General features: G+C 36.5%; 1 protein-coding gene across 7 annotated transcripts in view; it reads right to left on the bottom strand.

The window, feature by feature from the left end:
- Window positions 1–274: 274 nt before the first annotated feature.
- The window catches only part of STXBP5 (syntaxin binding protein 5), a 119,530-nt gene continuing 95,784 nt past the window's right edge, over window positions 275–24,020 (bottom strand). For 3 of the 7 annotated variants that reach the window (XM_075413748.1, XM_075413744.1, XM_075413745.1), the window contains 7 exons: window positions 18,348–18,398; window positions 13,562–13,801; window positions 11,743–12,112; window positions 8,959–9,124; window positions 8,046–8,157; window positions 5,636–5,856; window positions 275–4,940 (listed from right to left, as the gene is read on the bottom strand). In XM_075413748.1, coding sequence (XP_075269863.1) covers window positions 4,899–4,940; window positions 5,636–5,856; window positions 8,046–8,157; window positions 8,959–9,124; window positions 11,743–12,112; window positions 13,562–13,801; window positions 18,348–18,398 — 1,202 coding nt within the window. In that variant the 3' untranslated portion in view covers window positions 275–4,898. Of the gene's footprint in view, window positions 4,941–5,635; window positions 5,857–8,045; window positions 8,158–8,958; window positions 9,125–11,742; window positions 12,113–13,561; window positions 13,802–18,347; window positions 18,417–24,020 lie in introns of all 7 variants that reach the window. The other 4 variants (XM_075413742.1, XM_075413743.1, XM_075413746.1 and 1 more) reach the window with 2 other exon arrangements.

The following is a 24,020-nucleotide window of genomic DNA, read 5'->3' as shown; positions in this document are numbered from 1 at the left end:
AAACACGTTCCCACCCCTCTCCCTTTGCATCACCTATTACTGAATGGTAGTGGTAATCCACATACAACTCCTTACGTGTTTTCAACTGAAACAGTTTAACTTCTAGTTATTATTTGCCTGGTAATATGTAACTTAGGTACCAACAAAAAGAAATACAAGTGTCAAAGTAACCGACAGCTGTGTGACTTCAACATTTCTAAGTGCTTTACAGGGAAACATAAAAGGAATACTGATTGACACCTTTCATTTGATTGTTCTACGTTTGTCTCATTTCTTTTCTTTTTTTAGAAAATGAATGCCCACATCTTTATGCTTAAATTTTATGAAGTGTAAAAGAATGCAGAAACACAGTACACTCATCTGGCTTGAAACAGAAATAAAGGAGATGATATCCAGTACATCTTTATAACATGCATAAGAAGGAGAAATTGGCCCAGCTTAACTTAGGTTTTCAACAAAAACTGCAATAAAATTGGCTTAGCTGATTCGCCTATGCTACACATCTTTTTTTCTGTTTTACTTCCTTCCTCTCCTCAAACATCACTAATTTCTGTCTACAAAGTATGTGAAGATTTTGTGGCGGTAGCAAAGCTATCAACATCCATCCAAAGAGATTCACACAAATTATAGAGGAAGTTGGCTAGAATGAAGAAAAGGTTCAACCACCAAGTTACCCTGCAACACAGAGAGGGAGGCTTCGCCTTCGCGCTCCCTCCCTCCCTGCTGAACTTCAGCTGCTATCAACGTCCACCCGCTGTGTTAAACCGCGATGAGAAAGAAGAGGGCACTTCAGCCGCAGGCTGTAAGTCTTCCGACACATGTTAGGTATACAAAAAACCCCTGATTTACATGTAAAGAGCTGATGTAGAATCAAGATTCATACATTGACTCAAAGAAAATATTTATTGGACAAACCTCACTTCAATTTTGGGGAATTTTAAAAGTCTGAAGAATAGAGCTGAAAAAAAGTCTTTCACATGTATACCTAAAAAAAATAAAATCATAGAAAAACTAGTCAGCCACAGATTGCAGCTATTGAGAAGACTTTTACATTAGGTTCGTTTTCTGAATGCATTATCTTCCCTCTCCATACTCTGGGAATTGTTTAAGAATGTTCAAAATGGGAGTTAAAAATAAGTATGATTATTTTCTGCGAAGCAAAATGGGCTATTTGTTTTCATTGCTTAGTAATTGTATCATCTCGATATGAGATATGAATGTATTCATAAGCTTAAAACAACTTCTTCTATGGATAATATACATACTTTAAGTACTTTGACTTAAAAATTGAACATAAGTATTTTTAAAATTAAAGGTAGAAGTGTACATATAAAAACTTACTTAAAACTAAAAGTATATTCTTAAGCAGTATGTATAAATATAACAGATTTTATTGTATTATCTAGTAACAAATCTGAAAGTGTTGCAGTAATTTATAAACTGAATGCTGACACAGGATAAGTGCTTTTCATTAGATTCTATATTGTATATACTTGTATATACATATTTTGCTAAGAAAACACACATTCTAAATGATAGTCACATAATTAGCAAATGTGCCCAAAAGTAATCTGTTCTAAAATCTTTGCTGAATGTGTGTGTTTATATACAAATAATGAACCTGAACTGCACAAATGTAGAAACAAAATTAAGGAGTAAAACACCGTGCTTGAATTAAAGTGCAGGAAAAATTCAAGTTTAAAAGTTCAGGTAAGATCAGTGCCATTAAGAAAAAAAAAAAGAAGAAAAGAAAAGAGAAAAGGAAAACAAAAAGGAAAGGAAATTAACTTGCTTCCAAAAATCCTCCTTTGGATGTAGCTTCCCAACATCACCTGCCATGCAATTACCACCTCAGGCAAGACTCTTTGCATAAAGACAGCCAAGGAACACAGCTATATATTACTATATTTTATAACTGACTTTGCTGATGAACAAATCACTGGAGATGCCTGTGGTGTAACACTTTCAGACTTATTTGGAATACACACATATTTACACATATCAACATTCAAAAGTTACAATTTGGCAGGACTAAGGTGAAGAAAAGCTTCTTCAGTTTACAGTTCCTAATGAGACACACTACATATAAACAGATAGGTAGCAGCAGTTTCTTACACTTCTTCCAAAAAAATTTAAAAAGTAATAGCTCAATTGTATTTTATAGTCTTCCAGACACTCTAAAAAAGTTTTACACAACTAAAATGCTAGCAAAAAAACCAGGGGTGCTTCCCCGCAAGGATTTCAATGTACTTTGCTGTACAAAAGGTGCACCACCATAGCCGAATAAGATGCAATGATGCATATACGATCAACTTCCTTCCACAGAGAAGGAAAAATGAACGTTTCAGACTAAAATTGTACATAGCCCCTTTTATTGACCAAGAACCATTTGTGTATTCATCTCACAAGCAATCACTTCATTAGTTTCCAAATCTAGAAGCACAGTCTGAACATACGTAACAAAAAAAGATTCAACTAGAATAAATCCTGCAATACCAAGTAGGCCACTACTCTTCTTGTACTGGCAGATGGTCTCTCATTGCCTCTTATTTTTTGCTTGCTGGTGGTTGTCAAATGTTTCTTGATGGGAAAGTTAAGTATGCTTTCCTTTCAAGCCAAGGTCATCTTTCATTGAACTGATACCATGATTTGCTGAAGAGTACTTTTGGCATCCTTTCCCCCAGAGCCTGACCAGACTAATTTTCCAGGATTCTGTTGCTCTGAAATATAGTTCTTCACCAGATCAAATAATAATCAGTCATCTCAATTTATAAATGTGAGAGAAGGAGACAAGCGTCAGGAAATGGTATGGGTAGTTGTTTATCTAATTTTCTTCTACCTGGATTTTTAACAAAATTATGTTAATTTAAATATGCATTAATTAGACACTAAAAAAAGGAATTAACTAACATGTAGAGGCAAAAATTGAGTGGCAAGCTGAGTTAAGTAACTAGAGTTGACATTGCCTCAGTAGGTATGAGACAGAGCCATCAAGAAGTCACAATGCTGCTTGTTCAGGTTGTCACATCCTCATTTGTTATGTTCGTCGAACAGTGGACATGGTATGGCATGCCCTCGTACTGACAAGAGAATGCACTTGTCTTTTTTAAATCTTACTATACATAAAATCACAAAATTTCTCAATTTGTGCTACAAAGCCCAAACATATTCGCCCTTCATTTGAAAAATTAAGAACCATCAGTAACGTGAACATTTTGCATCCTTTAAGTGTTTTGTAAGGTTGCCGTATCTGTGTACCTGCAACATCACTTTACAATACAAATATAACCAAGGTTTTGGGAACATTTGGAAAGTGCATGAAAAAAACACACAGAAAGTGATGGTTGGAGAATCAAATCCAAATGATTAATTTCAGACAATGTAGGCCTATCAGCTTCTAATAATTAATTTTACAAAACAAAACCAGTCAATAACTATTCCTCCTTTGAGGAAAAAAGTCTAAACTAATTCCCGAAATGCAAACATTTATTTTAATGAATCCTCTCTTTTAAAAAGAGCTCTGGTCATTCCCACTGTTACAGCTTCAGTGCAGTAGCCATTAACAAGTTAGCCCAGCTATATTATTTACCTCATCCAAACGGAACATTATTTCACCAATTCCTGAAATTTTAGTGGACACTTACACAGCCCACATTATTGAAAACACTGCTTTAGAGACTAAACCCAAACTTTAGGCCAACTGCCTTTAGTGCTAGGTGGGGCTGAGACAGGTACTCGTAAAATAACTTACTAGCAGGATTTAGAAATTTGCTGAACAATATACTGACAATTATTAAATATTAGATGCTTGCCATTATTCATGCATCAGCACCTCCATGGAGTGTAAAACTATTTGAAAACCTGAGTCCAAGATTATCTGATTTCATAGTAAAGGACTAAAGGGGCACCTAGAACTTAAGTTTTGAGCAAAACTATCTCAGTTAATTTAATTAATGGCTGTAAGATACATTCTGTTAAACATTTATAAAAATTCACAGCATGAATGGAACCCACAGCCAATTCTAAATGTTACACAAACTAACCAATAACTATTTTTGGCAAAAAATTATATTTAACTGAACAGATAGTTGAAGTATTCTTACCATCGTGAAGATGTTACCACGTTTCACATTGCATGGCCATAACACAAATGAAAACTCCCAGCATGACACATTTCAGTCATATTATTCACTTGACTTTTTAATGCAAAAATTGTGTATTCTCTTGTTTTGCACTTCACAGAATATGATGTGAATACAAGAATACCACATCAGGGGTCCAAGAAAAGACTATGCACAGGTCAACTACGTATATAATTTTCAACTTGAAATCTTCCAAGCTTCCAGCTTTTCTGATGAAAGATGTGACAGCAAACTTCAGCTCTTCAACAATAATGGTAAATATAGTGAGTCCTAGAGAGGGTAAGCGCAAGTCAGCTACCGTTCAGCAAGACAAACAACTTTATTCCAGCTCCTGGACCCCTGATTTATTGCCTCTCCTCACAGGAGGGTATAACACTGCCAGCAATTACAATAGCACAAAAACTTTTGGGATATGAAATACTAACACAGGATTGACCCTGCATTGCCCCTGCCCATCTCACACTATATTTTCCCTTTAATCTTTGCCACATGTTCTAGTTACGTGCTCTGTTCCAACTCTCAGATAACCAACAGCTAAGAAACACTCAAGTTTGGTTTTTTCTGTGTGTTTCTTTTAGACATATAGCTCCTCAGTTAAAGCCACAACTGAGGTAAAACAGTGTGTGATTTGTGCTAGGAAACAACAGTATCCAATGGTGAATACTCCTTCAAATTTCAATGGTCCTGCCAAAATCAATGAAAACCCAGGATTTTTTCATCAGGACAAAATTCAACAGATGTAATTGATGAGCGTCATCAGAATTGGTACCACTTCTTGTCTTTGTACTTCAACATCATCTAAAAAAAGAACAAAAAACCAATTTCTAATTACTGTTTCTATAATGCACCAAAAAGGTACAATGATACAAACAAATGATATGCTTACACAGCATCATGAGAAAGAGGGACTTTAGTAAGGCTTCTCAAAACTCCAACAGCAACATTGCTGAACAGCAAGGGTTTAGCATGATGAGTTTTCTAATGCTAGCACCACTGCTGATGACCTAGCCTCAGATGGAAAAAGACATTTTTGGGAGAATGGGAAGTTGCACAAGAGTTTAGAGGATGGAAAGAGATCTGCAGGAACATAGAAGAGAACACCCACCCTGAATAGTTACTGAGGCAAATTAGCTTGGATTCATGGGATTTGCATACGACAACTAGATCTCAATAACCACAGGAATCTCACACAGAGCACTACTCTTCTTATCGAATTCAGTTGCAAATTCTTTAAGTAACGGGAACTGAGCCGCTCATTTGGAAGCGTACATGCCACTCGGGCAGAGGGTATGCTCTAGACCAACATGCCATAAGACAGAGCTGCTTACATGAATAGTTATTAGGAGTAGTGATTGATAGACTAAAGTGAAGAGTCCTTTATCAGTGATACTGCATTCCCTTTAGATACGCCCAACATGTTTTTGCAGAAGTCAGTTACTTGCAAAACTTGCACTTACTTGAGAGAGAATTAGTTTAACATGCAACAGACTCACCTCATGAGCATGTTTAGAGAAAGAATCAGCACTGTAAAGCATAGCTGCAGTTTTTTCTTCCAGTTCTCCTAGTTTCTGTCCTCTTTCATCTAGTGCCAACCGGGCTCGTGCTAGTTCACCAACTACACCAGATGCTGCTCCTTTGACACCTTCAATACCCCCAGGCCCTGGAATATGCTGGGCAAGACTTCTTGATGCCTTCCCAGATGCCGATTCTCCAACTGGAGACATTTGCAAAGCAAAAAACCAAAATAGTAAGGTTTTCTATCGTCATTACATAAATATCAATGGAACTAGTTTATAAAGAGGTATCATTTCTTTGCATGGACACTGAACACCTAATCACAGGCACGACTGAGCAATACTCGCTACTCAACGTTACTTGGTGTTACTATTTAATAAAACTGAGATTTTTCAAACATTTCAGAGTCTCCAGGCAGATGATAAAAATACAACCTTTTCGCAGCTCGAGTGTGAAATTAAAATTCTCTCAACAGGGCTGGCATCACAGTCAACAGAAACATGCTGGTGAAGTGGTTTTTAACAATATAGCCTGCTTCACAGGGAAGGGAGTTCAGCATACAAAGCAGGAGAATTTTGAAAACACAAGCTGTGGTCAGTTCTGGAAGTGCTTTGCTGGTGTAGCCAGTCAGTACAACTCCACCAGCAGAAGTTTCCTTTGATGGAAGTTCAGTTTTAGATGCAGACACCCGAAGATTAGGTGTCTATGCTCTCATTATTGTAAAAATATTCTAAGAAAAAAAAAGTAATGTAAATCACAAAAAGGTAGTACAGCTGTAAGAACAAATTAGCTCATCCTAAAGCAAACATCCAGGAGGGGTCAGCTGAACAGCTCTCGATTCCCATGACCACACTGGCTACATTTCCTTTGCTCATAACGGCACATCGGTCTAGACACTTGACAGACATGTTAATCTCACACAAAATTGTATATTATGCAAAAACTTTGGATGCTGAAGTCAAACCAAATAATCTTTAACTTTTTTGGTTTTAAACAATGGAATTATGGTTTAAATATTTCCCTCCCCCTCCAGGAAAATTATTATTAACTTATTTCACAAGTTTTGTTGCAGTATTTCAAGATTTTCTGATTTGCTTTTATGCTTCTAGAAAGAATGATTTAGATTGCAACTAACACTATAAACACCTTTCTGTGAATTTCCAGGAATAAAAAGAGAAATAATTTCACTCATTACAGATTCTGCTGTGACTCATGTTAAATATGACTATTTTAAAGACATTTTCAAATGTCTTTTGAATTGTCATTGAACTCACTTTCAGGCTACAATTCATTAGGCTTTTTTCTCCCATTCAGTACTATTTACCTTCTGAAGATCTGAGCTAAAACTTGATTGTGGAAACTTGAAATGATGTGAAGAGATAGCTGCTAAAGTTACAAGAGCGCTTTTCTGTTGCTATGAAAAAGCAGTTTTTCCATCCCAGCCATACTAATTAAACATACAATTTGTGCACACAAATTTCTCTATTAGAATACTTGACCAACCTTTCAAAGTATTACACACATATAAATACAAATGCAATTTTTAATGCAGAAAGTGACCTCTAAGTATTTGCTATTTGTTCAAAATGTAGAGGCACTAGTAGTAAAGGCTAATTTATTTTTTTATTGGATAGATCAAAAGAACCAATAAAAAAGAAAGGCTTGCCAGGAAGCCTTGTCTGTTTTAACAGCTATGTTTCATGTTAAACAGGAAACAGTTTTTCTTACAAATAAACTTGCATAATAGTGTGTTTCATCTAGCAAATATCTGAATAAGTAGAAGTCATTTTCATTAAATATATTAAAATGCTGCATGCCACCACAGTAAAAATATAAAGCTGTAATCAAAAACCAATGAGAAAATGATAAAGCAATAACAACATTTGCCAAATCTGAATATTACTGTCCTATGAACCGAGAACTCCATTGAACTATCACAGAGTTCTGTCCTTGCTCTCATTCCTAAGGCATCTTTGCACAAGTAAAATGAGGAAAGAATCTAGCAAATGAACTGAAATAGAATGGAGTTTTAATTTTCTCACTGTCCAGAATAGTGTTCTCTAGAACCAGCCCCTTTCAGTTTAAGAGCATTAAGAAAATCATGGTCAGTACTGTACACTGCATAGAGATGAATACAAATAAGATCAGTTGTCCCATTTCTTGGTTTATAATCTACTCCTGAGTAAATGTGGTAAAGGAGCCCGTGAGAAAACGGTACCAAGCTTTTCTGATCTTAACGGTAAAGCTATGGAAAAGTATGCCATTCCCCTTTTTACTTTCTTCTCTACAAATATAATGTTCTATTAATACAAGTAATACATTTCTCCCATGGATCACTGGCTTCCTTGAGTAGGAATACCAGAAAAATAACGAATACTAAAAACTTACATAGTTCTTCTCTGTCAAGGGACTGTGCCCCACCTCCGAACAGGCCTTTAAAGAAACCCCTGTTTGGTGCTTCTGGTGTTTCTACAGGAGTGAAGAGCTCACCCAACATTTCCTTCACAACAAAGAAGAGACACAACACGGCATACATTATTTCACACAAATTAATGGAATATTCTTTCACTTAAGGATTTATTTCATGGATTTGAATTTCAAAATAAATATGCTTTAACAGGTATGTGCCTTTGCAAGGTGACTCAGGAAATTAAAAACATATCAAGAAATCTGTCCAAACCATCTGTTCTGATAGCTGTCAGTTCACAGTTCATGAAAGTCAGTAGCAAGAAACTGTGCTCAAGTAAAGCTATATTTGCCCCTCAAACACCTGGACCACACTCCCAGTTTTATTCTGTTGAAACTGAATCTGCAAATACTCATATCCACGTGTGGTACCACAGTAGAGCTTACAGCCTGCATGTCTGCTATTCCAGTATTCTATACAGCTTCCAGGCAGAAGCATGACAGAATCTTTTCAAGCTGTTAATACCCCTGAAACATAACAGCTTCCTTCAGGTATCCCGAGATAGCATTCCCCGCTTATGTCAGCATGCACCTATACCAACATCGATTGAACAAGGGTCTTTTGTTAACTGCACATGTTAAACAAGGAAATTTCTGATCAAAGAAGAAATTAAATAATAAACTGTTTCAAACACAAGAGGATAGATCAAACAGTAAAATTTAAGACTAGGAGAAGTGATTCATCCTGAATCAGACTCTACAGTGAGAAAAATCAAAGCACAAAAGCCAAAGTGCTTGGCTTTATGACAAACTTCATTCCTGTAAGCAGCATGAATTTAGAACCAAGAACCTGAGAGCATATCTGAGAAAACAGTAATTATTTTTAATTCATTACCTGAAGATTTTCACATGTCTCTTGACTGTAGGTGAGCCTCTGTATTTCAGTTGGTGAGACAAGATAGAGTGCTTGTCCATTGTTGGTGAAGCAGAACGTTCTGGCTATCCGCATATTGGTGAGTGGCAGGTAATATACATCCAACAATGGCCTTAAACTTGGCAAACTTAAGAAAAAGAATTTAAAAACCCATTAAATACAGCAGGATAGTCTATTATTGATCAAATGGCTCATTTTAAAACTGCAATACATTATTTTTCTCTTTACCATCTGCTTAAGTACCACAAAAACAGGGTATCATTTGATGCAATTACAAAATCTCAAAACATAAATATGAAATTTTTCAAGGTAGCACCTTAAAAGTGAAATTTAAACATCTGTATCACAGATGCATTTTAAAGCATCATTTAAATGATACACTCTGAACATGTAAAGCACAGATTCACTTAAAGCATTATTCGGTAATTACTAATAAAGTATTTTGAAGTATCTGCCAAAAGTTTACAATTAAACATCCTGCCTCCCCTCAGATGCAGAATTTCTCCTTGACTGAAAACACAAGTCTAAAATATCTCAAGAACACTTCGAAATACATAGGGGTGTGCTTTCAAAGGAAAGCAGAATTCAGTAGCCTCAATCAATCCTATGAATTATGTCTACCTTTATTGTCTGACTGCATATTTAAGAGGAAGTCCTTTCAGAGCAAAGTTCGCTTACCTTGTATTTTCTGATTCTGCACATGTAACTGCTGTATTCACTGCATCAAGCTACTGAAGCACAGATGCAGCACACTCAGGCTGTAACAATGCTCTTGCTACCAAACATTACTCTCCCTCAAAGTAATAATAAATGCAAATAAGAAGTGACTGAACACCTGACGTCTTGATATATAGAATCCAAAATAAACCGTCGTCTTGAAAACATCCCCTGGAAATTTTTGTAAAAACATAGCTTGCTCAAGATGTTAGCTGCAGATGTACCGACAATACCTTAAGCAGCTTCTGCTGCAGATACCATCTGCAGAAGATTATTACATCTAGAAACTAAAAGAGCAGTAAAGGGGTAGAGTGAAGCCAAAAGCAAAGAAAAAAAGACAGATGTAGCAACGTCCACAACAGTGTGGGTTTTTTTTTTTTCAGTATGATACTGAGATTTCTAAATGTTAAGCTTGCATTTTACAGATCGCAGATTGTCTCTTAGCAGGAGACTTTATCTACAACAAACAAAAGGAAGGAGGACGTGTAACATGACTTTGGAAGCAAATTCTACAAGTAAGCAAAAAAGCAATATTCTCTTGTAAGCACATCACCCAGAAATGACACTTGTGCTGTACACACATCTAAAATAAGAATATTCCTAAGAATGAGTTAGTAACAGGGAAGTGTTTTGCTTCAGACCCATGGAAGCACAAAACATCCTCACAGCTTCAAGACAAAAACACAAAACCATTAGATCAGATAGGACAAGCATGACATCCAGATAGCATTGTCAAGCAAATTTCAAACAAATTTGTAACAGAATCACAAGTCCCATCTAAATTTATATCAGTAGATAAGTATAGGGCATCTTGGGTATGATACAATGCTCTGACAGCTTTACACAAACAGCATATTAAGTCCACTTCCCAGCAGCAATTCATGCTTATGAAATGAAGTTAATACCCAGGAGTTCAACTTCCCTACACAATGTAAGAATCCAATATTTGTAGTTTAGCACCTACCTCTATGCAAAATTCTTAAGAAAACAAAATGAACCCAGAGGGGAACAGGATTTGTTTGAATATATGGTGTCTGAACATTATTAAATGAAGTTTTAATCAGGAAAAAAACAGTGCTTGCCCTGCAAGATGAGCAGCATTTTCTGGAGATGTTTAGAACATATGCTGGGATATAGATCGATGGAGTGGAGACTTATGATCAAAATGGATTTTTTAATTGCAGTATGCATCAGATTAGCTTTAGTTTTATTCCTAACAATTTCCTGAAGAAGTATCATTTTAGTTAATGTCCCAAGCTGAGAGCTTGTTTTCGCAACCTGAAAAATAAACTTTTAGGAATTTTACTGGAACAATTTTATAATGCCATGTTCCACATTCATCTTGGCCTTACTCATGACTGAAATGTAGGTGCAAGGGTATAGATATATACACACTGTTGTTCAGAATAAAGTAGCATTTGGAAATATTCAAGAAAGGACATGTTAAAATTACTTAGATGACATGTATGTCTATTCAAACATTACTTTTACATGTTTAAACTCATAACGTAAACCCCTTACTTTAGAGGACTTCTTTCTACACTACAACTGCTAGCAATTAATCTTGCCTTTATAGCCTGAGTTTAAGGCCTTTAAGACATGAGCAAGCTACACGACAAAAAGGTAAGTTTGAGGCATGAGTGTGATGCAAACAGCTGCACAAAAACATGCAGAGTTGTGGCCAGGTACCAGCTGAAGGTCTGACTGAAGGCAGTTTTCTCCATCATGGAATAAATTCACATTTGAGAATCTTCATCAGCTCAAGAACCTATATCACATGTTTGGAACTACTTGTTGACTTGTTGACTACTGGTAGCTTGAGCTAAACTAGTGAAGTTTTTCATGTGTTAAAGGCATAACAAATAGGAATGCACAATCAACATTATCCAGGCTCAAGTGTTAGAAGTACACCAACACTGAGCGAATGTAGATTTGCTTTATTCATATTCCTATGGAAAAGGAAACTTCTCATCTAGCAGAAGATTATTTTTTCATTTTATATTTAAGTTACTATCAAGCAGGTCTTACCTAAAAGTCATAATATGTCCATTGGCACAGAAACATGCAAGGCAGATACTGTTACTCAACGACACTACATCTCCACGAAGAACAAAAGAAGTCTCTGTTATGTTTTGCTTATAAATACAGTTCTGGGATGGCAGTGAGATAACTTTTGCTTGCTTTTCTGAACATATCACTGCATATTGGTTTTCACTGATTTCCTGAGAGGAAGAGGGGGACACTGAGACAGGTCGTCGCTTTTTTGATTTATCTTTTTCATCTTTATCTTCAGGAACATTGTGTTCCCTCCAGGGTTCATGTGCTGGTGGGACCAAGGATCCTGTGGTATCCAGAAAAGCCATTCTCAAGATTGCCCCTTTTAGCCTCAGGATGGTTCCTAGGAAAAAAGTTGAGCACATTTCTAAAACAGCTCTCCTAAATTGTCTTTCAAGCTACAAAATACTCCTTTACGAAGCTAGCAAAATGAAAACAATAACTTAGGCCTGCCTCTGTAGCAAAACAGACACACCAAAACCTTTGGATATTCATCTAAAAACCAATGAAACACGTGCAAGAGCACATATATAGCAATGATAATGTTAAACCGGTTTTCGAGGGTTAAGTGTATGCATACTCTTCTATTAACTCCAGCAGAAACATATACATTTATTATGAGAGCCAAGCTGGAATGCACATTTGTATTCAAGTTCAGCGTCACAAATGCGACTAGTTTCTTTCTCTCCTGAGAAGTACACAGTGTGCTTAATATCAACAATAAATGTTATTACTCAAAGATGAGCACCTCCTTTTTCTTCAGAAACAAGCAACATGAGGTTTTTTCCCACTGCAGTTCATGCTTGAACTCCTTTCTCTAGCATAACAGGAAGGAGGAAAAGTTTCCGCTCCCCACCATTGAAATCACTGTCTCTGTAGACCAGATCTTAAGCTAATACATTTTTTTATTTTACTTATATTTATTCACGCACAAGTAAAGACATGAACATTTGCTAGGTACACAAAAAATCATATACATGGCAGTACCTTTTAGGGTTCATGCTGCAGATTCAGTGATTAAACATACTGTCCAGTCTGCAGCCTTGCTTTCACGATCCAATGTTACCAAATCTGAATACTGCTGCCAATACTATACTCAACAAGCACAAATCAAATATGGTCTAGAGGTCGCACTATTCCTAATCACTATTTCAATCAAGTAGCATTGCAGTTTGCATGTCCTGATACCATCTGTTTGAGCAAAGTGGAGCAGAGCTGTATGTTCTGCATGAAACAGTGGTAGCAGGCAAGGTAAATCTGTGCCTAACAGCACATTCAGCAAACAATACATAGTTACAACAAAATCAGTTACTGCAGAAAAACAAGATACAAGACCTCTCACAACAATCAAAAGGAATATTTTATCACTACTATTTTAAACTAGTTGTTCAATATACAACCCTTAATTTGTATCCCCTTTTCATGATGCAGGAAAACTGAAAGTTTCCTACCTCATGACTAAAAAAGAATAAATCGAACATTTGAACTACTCACCTCTTCTGCTATTTCTGTTTAATAATTGCCACTAAGGTTAGAAAACATGCTTTTCTCAGCAAGTTTATATTAAAGCAGTATTTTTATATTGTATGAGATCATATTTTCAGCTTTGCAACTTTAAAACTCTGGTAATGCAGTAACCAATCTAGATTGTTAAACTTAGTAGCTAAATCAATGAAGTATAAATTAAGTTTCAATTAATCCATAATTCAGAAAAACAGTTGCTTTTTTAAAACAAAAGAACTACAACAATACTTCACCAAAGTATACTTTAGTCCGTCTGCTTTGTACATACCACTAGGAGAAACAATTACTGGCTGAAGAAGTCTTTGTTCTCCTCCTGGGGGTAAGTTCAGTACAATGACAAGCACTGTACCCAGTGTGGTCCCAACCCACAGGCATGGGGAAGGTGATGTATCAGCCTTTCTTGTGTAAGTCTCACAAAAATGAAGAGCTGAAATTGCCTCGCGTGACTCTTTATCAATGCTAGTTACACTAGAACTCCGGGACCGACTGAAAGAGTTGTCTTTGACATCTGAAAATAAATCAGCATTAATTAAAAACCAGAAAAATGCAGGCATTAAGAGTATTCAGATTTTTCTTTTTTGCTCTTTAGCATGAAGTACATACTAACTGTCATTCTATTGATTATTACTCCTGTATTCTTCCTTAATCGTATTTCCTTTCGGCCCAATTTTCAACACTGTATCCTAAACAAAGTGCCCATTCTTTTTCTGCACGGGTTGCCATCAGGCAATTGTCATGAACAATTGTTACGCATATTTTGGTCTTCTTGGGACAGAGAATAACAGTCAGCAAACAGGATGACTCCCTTAAAAATCTGAAATACGAACCTCTCTGCCAATTAGTTCACTGATCAGATTAAAAAGATATTGGCTTCCATGGAACATGGTTTATTTTAGCAACTGCAGCAACATCCAGACAGCACAATAACATGTAATCTGTAATGACTCACAATAACATTGTCCCACTTTTGGAAACTGTATGGAGGACATCTAACAGGCTATTTATGCACACCTGAACTTTTCGTAAGAGAAACATCAAACGCTACCAAATGCCACCTGGCACTGGTATGCAAAGCTGCAGATTTTCATTCTGAATGGAAGTGTGTAGTGTAGTGCCAGAAATGGCAATAAAACTTTTCAGGATGTCCTGCTCACTGCTTAGAAAATAAGGTTCTCGCAATAGAGAATGAATTCCAATATTAAAGATAGCTCAAACCAGTAAATATGCTGCTTCATTCTAGCTGTGTGCTATCTGCACGTGTGGTGATACTTAACACATCAGCATGTCTGAATTTATCTGTGCATTCATGAATTAATGCTTTAACTCATCATTCCAAAATTTTAGCACAAGACAACCCTCACTAGTAAAAGTTTGATGCAATTTATATATCGGCTTTTAAAAAATTAAGTTATTTTGGATCTTTGGGTAAGGTATAGATGCAACTGACACCTTTAAAGCAGGATTAAGAGCTAAAGAGCAACATTTAACCACATACTTTCTGGAAGTATCACTACACTAATTTCATTAAATTACTGCAAAACTTTCTAGAAGATCTAGCATACATTTGAAAAGCATACAAACTAGATGTCAGCTGACTAAATACAGACATCTACTCAGAAACAGCGAATCTTCTCAGGAGATACTTGTCTCATTCTAATAAGGACAGAAAAACTATTGTCCTGCAGAACTTCAGCTAAGTCAAGTGTAAAATATGGATTATAGAAAGAAGCTAGGTCAACCACTCAGATGTTGACATCCTAAATTTTCACATCAAAAAAATCAAATCCAGAATAAAACAATGTAAATAATTACTTGTTTTTATGTTCTTCTAATGACCAAAAGCTCTTAGGAAGCTTGTTTCTTCAGGCTTGAATATTTACTAACTTAATGTGTTTTCAACTCTAACATGGATTAATCAGTCTGAATGTAATCATATGTTAACTGCAATAGGCATAAAATCAAACGTGCATTTGTTGAGTTGCATCTGGTTAGAATATTTGAAGAGCATGTGTACAAATTCCAGAAGGATTGGAATAGACAGGAAAAACCCCCCAAAAATTAACTTGCCAGACAATATGGGCATTGCGGAGAGCGGACAACTCGCTCGAAGAGAGAGCTGAGATTAAAGAGTTTAACTGCTTCAGTGCATATTACTTATCCTGAAGTCAAGGAAGAATATATGGTTTGTTAACCACTTCGTTTCAGATGAATGAACAACAGTGTGATGACCCTCTACATACCACTTCATCAGAAGGATGGAAAAATGAAGCTCTTTCGAGCAACTAAACCAAATGATAGGACCTAGTGTCAACGCTACCTTAATCATCTGAATTACAGCAATGAAAAGCAATGATATAATGCAGACTAGAGTATGTTCAAGATACTTCTGTTTTAGAAGGTGGAGGATAAATACCGAAGCACACGCTTTAAATTTTGTTTTGGCTAAAGAGGAAAAGGGGTAGGTTAAAGATCTAAAGACAGAAAAGTAACTTGAAAGAATGAGATCATGGAAGAGTAGGTTTCAAGAAGCCATGGAAAGAACAGAGACAAAATGATAACAAACTTGCAAGAAAGGCATTTCAGCTGTCACAGAATCACAGAATGTTAGGGGTTGGAAGGGACCTCTGTGGGTCATCTAGTCCAACCCCCCGCTGAAGCAGGGGCACCTACAGCAGGCTGCACAGGACCTTGTCCAGGCGGGTCTTGAATATCTCCAGAGAAGGAGACTCCACAACCTCCCTAGGCAGCCTGTTCCAGGGCTCCGTCACCCTCAGAGGGAAGAAGTTCTTCCTCATGTTCAGACGGAACTTCCTGTGCTTCAGTTTGTGCCCATTGCCCCTTGTCCTGTCACTGGGCACTACTGAAAAGAGTTTGGCCACATCCTCCTGACACCCACCCTTCAGATATTTGTAAGCATTTATAAGGTCCCCTCGCAGCCTTCTATTCTTCAGGCTGAACAAACTCAGCTCCCTCAGCCTCTCCTCGTAGGAGAGATGTCTCCTAGAGCCAGTAGATTTGGCCACATAAGTGACAAAAAGACCACAAGCAAGCTGACAATCTTTGAAGAACACTATCAAAAGCTATCCTGCTAGGAGAAAAGATAGAAGGAAAATAAAAACAGATAATTGCCTAAGGAAGTTATTTACAGACCTGGAAACCTAGAAGAATTTTATACAGAACAAAATGAGGCATCTAAGTGCAGATATCCACACATGTGCAAAGTCAAGCAAAACCAGTCAAATGCTATTACAATTCGGAAGTCACCAACTGTTTTATAAGCACCCCAGAAGTGAGATGACAAAAAAAATCCATTATTTCAGTAGAAAGAACAGCAAATATTAAATGTGTAAAATGCTGAAACTGTTCAAGTATCAGAATTCCATCATTCTCTTTTCTCCAGTCTTCATTAAAAAAAGAGAAAACTTCTAGGCACTTATTGCTATCAAAGAACTCTGAATAAAACAGTAGAATTAGCACGGACTGGATAATTTAAGCACAAATGTGTTCTGTTCGGGAAGTATGATAAAATTCACCATACACTGAAGTAATCCCTTAACATATTAGTCCCTACATATTAGTAAACATAGTAAGGAAGAACAGAAACAGACTGAAAAGACAAATCAAATTTTTCTGCTCTTACATGCCAAAAATGCACAGTTAAATCCATCTAGTGCTGGGCACAAGAGTTTTAGAAAGATAAGAAAAAATTCCAAGTCTAGAGGAGATTAACAGAAGCAATCCTAGATTTAGACAACATAACCTAAAAAAGTAGAAGGAACTGAATTTTCTAAAAAAAAAAATCTGCAAAAATGAAGATTAAAGATTCGATGACAGCTTTCAACAGCATAAAGATAGGGAGCACTTGTCATCCATGTTCATTGTGGAAAGGACAATAAAAAGTTAATACAGAAGTAAGGAAGATTGATTAAATAACAGGAAATTCACCCAACTACAAAACATTGGAACATTGTCTGGGATTTTTCTAAAAAACTTATTTATTGGAGGCTTATGAATAGATGAGAGAGTAAATTGTCAGACATCTGGATCCTTGCCATAGCAATGGATTAAAGGATCTCTGAGGGTTCCTTCCAACTTCACATTTCTGAGTGGAGCAAGCTGCAGTGGCAAATTGTAAATCAGGGTGGTCCAGTTCAGTCTCAGGATATCCCAGAGCCATGGACTCTTTCCTTGCTGATAGCAGCAGTTGTCAAATACGCAGTTCTGCAGCTGCCAGTCTGATACTGGTCTGTCTTCTGCTGGGATTGTGGCAGCAATTGTGCTGCAGGGTGGGGAACAAGCTGTGGCAGGCAGAAGGCAGCTTTCAGATTCAGGCTGCGTCTACTGCTGTAGGTCTACAGCTGTCCCCCACATCTTTAAAGGGCAAGGCAGGGGAGCTGGATCTGATCTACAAGCTGGCAGTCAAAGTAGTAAAAAAACAAAAATCTACTCATTTGTATGCTGTTTTGGTCATGTAATATAATGACCTTTAGTACTTCAGACTTCACAACTGAACTGCTTCTTATATAAAAATGTCCTGTCCTTTTTCAAGAAAAATGAAATCCTCAGACTGGTCATCCATCCAAACAGCTGTATATTATTTTCATTTAGAGAGAGTGGTCACAAGACAATTAATATTTGTAAAATTATGTCCAGCTATTTGCTGAGTGGACCTCAACACATACTGATAAGATATTTCATTTTTCAATTTAAAATATATCTGATGGTTCTAAATAGGCAGCAATTTTCCTTACATTACCTGCTTATTCATGCTTTTGCTATCTAAGCACTACAGATAAAGTGACTGACAGATGCCTAAAAATTAGACGGAAGTGTGATAAGCCATGTACAAGATTTGCAGGCTTACCTTATGATGGCAGCAATGACATTTTGTGCCTGAGAGCCCCCAAAAAGAGTGGAATTAAAATTTTAGTTCTATGCTTCAGACAAATGCAACAAATTCATGATAGCTTACATTATTTAAGACTCTTACTGTAATGCACTCGCATTCTGTTAAACAGTTTTAGTAAAAAATAAAGTCAACTATGTAAACTTACCTAAATCAGGCTTTAACTCTGTTGGCAAACTTAGCTTCCTGGACATCTTTGCTGAAAAGTGAAGTATATCTTTTTTTTAAAAAAAAGAATAAACATGATTCTGCTGGCCTTTATTTGCCTCTTTCCCAATATTTAATATATAACTGTTTATTACATTATTTGCAGTACTTAACAGGATTTCTACTAAAGCAAAGCCTCACTTCCACAAGGGAGGCATGCAAAGTAAAACACGGAAGATACCAAAATCCCCAAACACAGCATTTTGTGACTTTTGCCAAGCTTCATTTCTCCTCAGGCTTCAGGCAGAACTTGATGAATTGGATAAATTTTGCTTTGGCTCAATCTCAAGTTTTATCTCCTCAGGTGAGAGGACAGAATACAGACTCTTGGCTATTGCAAGAATGTGCACTGAAGTTTACGTAAAGTTAACATCCCATCCCCTCTTCTTCTGCCCTACTTCCTGATCAAACCTGAGTATTTAAAATAGAGAAAAGAAAATTTTAATAATGCTAAAACATTAATGCACATGTGTAAAAAGCTAGTAATCCGAGATGCAGTCTGCACCCTTGGAAAAATGAAGACATTACAGAGAACAACTATAAAATCAGCAGCACGCAAACACTTGCACCACTGTCAAAGAAAAGACAGTTTAATTTTTAATGGTATTGCTGAAGTAAAAAATAGCACTTGAACTCATATCTGGTTTGGAAAATCTTCCTTATAGGAATGGAAATCCTGCCGTCCACTTAAAATGCAGTACAACACTAACAATTGTTGCTATAATAAAAGTTACTAGTAAACTAGTAGCCATACATCCCTCTTCCATCTTTCTTTCAACAATTACTGGAGAGGAATATTTTTGATGTAGATTAACTACTTGACCAGGGCTAGACTCCGGATTTATTTCCCAGCCACAGGCTTGAATTTTGAGACATCATTTATTTCTTCACTATCCTGTAAGCATCATACTTCTCTACCTAAAGCAGATGTTGAGAATAGCCTCATAATTCTAGGAGTACCTTGTAATGTATACCAGTCATAAAGCAGCCTGAATCTTGGTGCTTCTCTCAGCTAAAAATAGAATTCAGTCATTCTAATTATTGTTTTAACAGAAATCTTTCCGTTTTCTACATATCCTGAAGAACAGCATGTGATTTAAAGTTACTTCCACTCCTTCAGAAAGTGAAATACTTCACTGTATCATCAATTATGCTCATCAATATTGCAAATGCTAGTTATCTGAATAGTTGAACAGTTTTATTTCTGTCACACAATGTAAAAATTTGAGAATAAGACTCCAGAAATAATCTTCTAATTTCCTTCATGTGTCATTGTTACAAAGTACATCTTATTCCAATTAAACTGAAATGACTTACTGTCAGACTGCAATGCGAGTCACTAACTTATCCTAATTCAGGCTGAAACTGAACAGGGCAGTCTGACTACGTTTTCTACCCTCATCCTTGCATTGGCACTGGCATCTGCCCAGTTTAACGGTGAGGCCAAAACTCTTCTAAATGAAGTTACTGGCAAGGGCTGTTTTCAATGACATCAATTTCTGTTTCAAATCAGAGCTCAGCTATACCAACAGAAAACCATGGTACAAAACAGCACTAGTGACCAGTAGCCCATCATTTTGCTTCCAGCTTGAACTTTAAATCAGCTTGAGCAGAGATCATAGAATCATAGAATGCTTTGCGTTGGAAAGGACATTTTGAGGTCATCTAGCCCAACTTCCCTGCAGTGAGCAGGGACATCTTTAACTAGGCCAGCTTGCTCAGAGCCCCATCCAGTCTGGCCTTGAATGTTTCCAAGAATGGGGCCTCCACCACCTCTCTGGGCAACCAGTTCCAGTGTTTCCCCATCCTTATGGTAAAAAATTTCTTCCTTGTATCTAGTCTAAATCTACCCTCCCTTAGTTTAAAGCCATCATGAAACCCCATCTGGAATTGTGAATTACAATATGGGCGTTCCTCATCAAAAGACTTGGTTTCTGTGTTACACATGTAAATCCTAAAAGCTGAGATACTGAACAAAAGCTCAAGTATGCACAGAGAAAATAATTTGAGTTATTTCTGGATTTTCAAGGCTTTTACCATGTGTGAATACCAGCAATGATTAGTTAACTTAGTCACTCTGAAGACCAGAGCAGTCACTTTTGGCTTTTCAAACGGAAATGTTTAACACACAATTTTAACAACTCTGAAAAAACTGTCAAAAAAATAAGATACTAAGTAACAGGTAATTACAAGTACAGGCAAATGTGTTGGATTTTAAAAAAATAAGATACTAAGTAACAGGTAATTACAAGTACAGGCAAATGTGTTGGATTTTAAGAGTCAATCCACGGTTTTAATTTTTTGTTTTAGTGAAAGGCCATCTGTATGAACTAGGTTGATAAGGCGAAACAAATTTGTCAAAACATTATTTTCTATAAACAGTGAGCTATGACTCATTAATAGGATAAGAGGATACACAAGTTGTTAAAAAGGATTTCATTGCTAGAAATCATTAATTAATATGCTATGCAAAAAAATACATTTCAAAACAGAATTTGTCAAAATAATTCAAGTGTAAATAGGAAACAAGAACCTATTCAAAGAGCAGTAGTGCCATCTTGTGTTTAAAGAAAGAAGAGCCTGAAGATACAATGAGAAATAGGAACATTTTGGCAACTAAGCTGTTTTTAACTAACATCGCTTAGTATAAAAAAAAACCTGCTTGTAGTCATATTTGGCTTATGATTTACAGTATTTTTGGAAAATTCAGTTTTGCTATGCCTCAGATGAAAGCCAGCAACACGCTAGACAACTTCTACAACACAAGATATATGTCAGAAATGGAAAAGATAGGATGAAGATCTACTGAGAGCGCGCAATGTGAGGCTTTTTACTCCAGTTGTACAACAGGGTAGAGGTGACGGTGACTGCTCCCTCTGGGCATGGCTAACCTCAAGGAGTAGCTGCCATATCAGTGTTTCGAGCCCCTCTTGGTGGTGGTGGTGGTGGTTGCTGCAGCATTTACAGCCAAGACCACCCCTCTGCAGCTGGTGCGGGACAAGTAGACAGAGGCTGGGGAGCTCCGCCTAGCACACTGCTGCTCAAGGCAACAATGACTATTCTGCCTGTGTTTGTCATACACAGGTGCACACACACTCTTTCTGTTGCTAATATATATATAACTAAATATCATATAAAAGTATGAGACTAGAGAACTGCCCAAAAACAACATTCAGGATTCTTACAGATTTCCCATAGGTCAGGCTTAAAATATGAACAGTTACCTTGGCATAGCATGTTGCATTTCAGCACAGTGTGTTATATTCCAGCATAGCAGGCTGAACTAATTCAATGAAGCAACCTGACGGCTGATACATGACTGAACTATCAATAGAAAGCTGTGGCTTAAAAGTAATAGTTGCATTTTATTTCCAGTGGGTTATCCTGCGCTGATACTTTACAATGTATAGCACATCACTTTGTAATCTATAGAGTGATTTCTCATACATTCCCTATTTAAAGAAACAGTCTAAACCCTTTAAAAAACATTCTAAGGATTATAAAGGAGACAAGTGTCTTAGTGTTTTGACAGCCAAGAGAACAGCTTACATAAAGCCTATTTCATTTAACGAGAAATAACTAAGCAGCTTAGAATTTGTTAGGTCTAAAGTTCCAAAATTATTGTGTTTTTCTGTCTTTGAAAATTACACAGAAATGAAAGATCAACATTACCAATTTCAAGAGGCTTAAAGAATTGAACAGTGTACTGATGACAGTACAATAGAGAAACAGACTATCAATGCTGAAATCTCTAAAATTGATAAGAATAATAAAACCATTTTACAAGAGAATGTAAGAGATGATGTACTTCATATATCCAAAATTAGCTCAAAGTATTAAAAACACACTGGAAGAAACAGTCTTATTCTGACATTAGGGGAAATGAGAACTTATCAGGAGCATCTTAAGCTTTGATTCTGTGAAAACAGCATTAATAGTCGACGACTTTAGCACTGTTTGAAAAATGTAGGTGTACACTTAGAACATAACAAATGTGAAAAACTTATGCCAATAGTAACAGCAGGGATTATAGAAGTTTGGAATTAAAGCTACTCTGCTTAGATCTACCTACTGTTTGCAATTGGTTTTAAACTTATAAACTGCAGAAAATAAATAAAACCATTTCCTCAAAAGTAATTGACACATAGCCTACTGGAACTGTTACGAAAGTCTTAAGAGCCTACAATATTTTGCACGTATCTTTACTAACGCTTCTTCCAGAAACGGGCATTACAATACCTTTTAACTTCTGACCTGATTTGTAGCTATGTATTTACTCGCATATATCTCCTAATGCCAAATAATTAACTGACCAAAGAATGAGTAAAACAGTTTAAGATTTTGCTTCCACTGAAGCTGGATCATGCCTTTCTAGAAAAAGGACATGGCCTTAGAAATTAAATGCTTCCTATCGTTTCTTCTTCCTCTAAGTTCACCCACACTTGGTACCCTTTGCTCTACTACTTCGCAGCACGTTATTTGTACCTTCAAATATTTACCACTACTAAGAGAAATGGCTGCTTTTCATAATGGCCACAGTATTTTCTGTAATTTCTAGAAATGGTTACTTAAACCAACTATCTCCATATATCCAAGGTAATTGCAACTATTCCGAAGTCCACCTCTGATGCAAATAAAAGGGAAACATGACCCAAAAGCAACGTATTCACAATAGGTCTTTAACATCAGTTACTATCCTTTCCTTAGCACAGAACATTCACAATTGAGTATTTACCAAAAAACAGACCAACTAATTTTAACAGTGTTGGTACATGAAGCATTAACATTTTGTTTTATTTATGCCATTGTTGCAGTCTTAGATGGTTTTTGATTGCATTAACAAAGCAAAAATCCTTGTCTGATACTGTGACTAACAATAGAAATCTGCAGAAATGAAGATGTGTCTATATAAGTTTCAATAAAGTGACTAAATTGACAATGGCTTCATTTTTCTAAATGCACGTGTACTATGTTACCACCTTACAGCCCTATCACTGAAACAAAATTACTTCTTACTTTGCAAGCAGTGTTCCCTTACTCTGTTCCCATGTGACAAAACACACAGGAATGATATTAACAGCAACTGAAATTATAAATGTAAATAATTGTTTTGCAACCCATTTGACAGGTTGTATCTCACACCGACAAAGAATGGAAAGAACTTGAACTGATTGCACTCTACGCCAGTGCAAAGAGCTGCAACCATGCTATCAAATTCATCCGTGTGAACACAGTTGATGGTGAACAATTTTTCCTCATACAACATGAAGTTAACGACAGCAAGTGACACATTTTACAAAACGCATTGTCCATTCACATTTAGATGGGAATTTAGTTTAAAACAATGAAATGCAAAAGCATGCAACTATTAACACTAAAGTAGCATTTTACTTCTGTGGAAGAGCTTAGAATGTAAGTTCAGAAAGACCCATGCAGAATAAACATGCCAGATGAGGTACAGAAAACATGGCAGTGAAAAGACATTCAGTGCATGGCACTGAACCACTCAAAACTCTAACAGAATGCAGATGAAATAATTAAGTTTCCTTAAACTTCCAATAAATTGTGCAAGTTACACAAATCATGGCGTGGGCTGACTTGGAGACACTTTTGA

Source organism: Opisthocomus hoazin, chromosome 2 (assembly GCF_030867145.1).
Source record: "Opisthocomus hoazin isolate bOpiHoa1 chromosome 2, bOpiHoa1.hap1, whole genome shotgun sequence".
Taxonomy (NCBI): domain Eukaryota; kingdom Metazoa; phylum Chordata; class Aves; order Opisthocomiformes; family Opisthocomidae; genus Opisthocomus; species Opisthocomus hoazin.
This window is presented reverse-complemented; position numbering and strand designations above follow the sequence as displayed.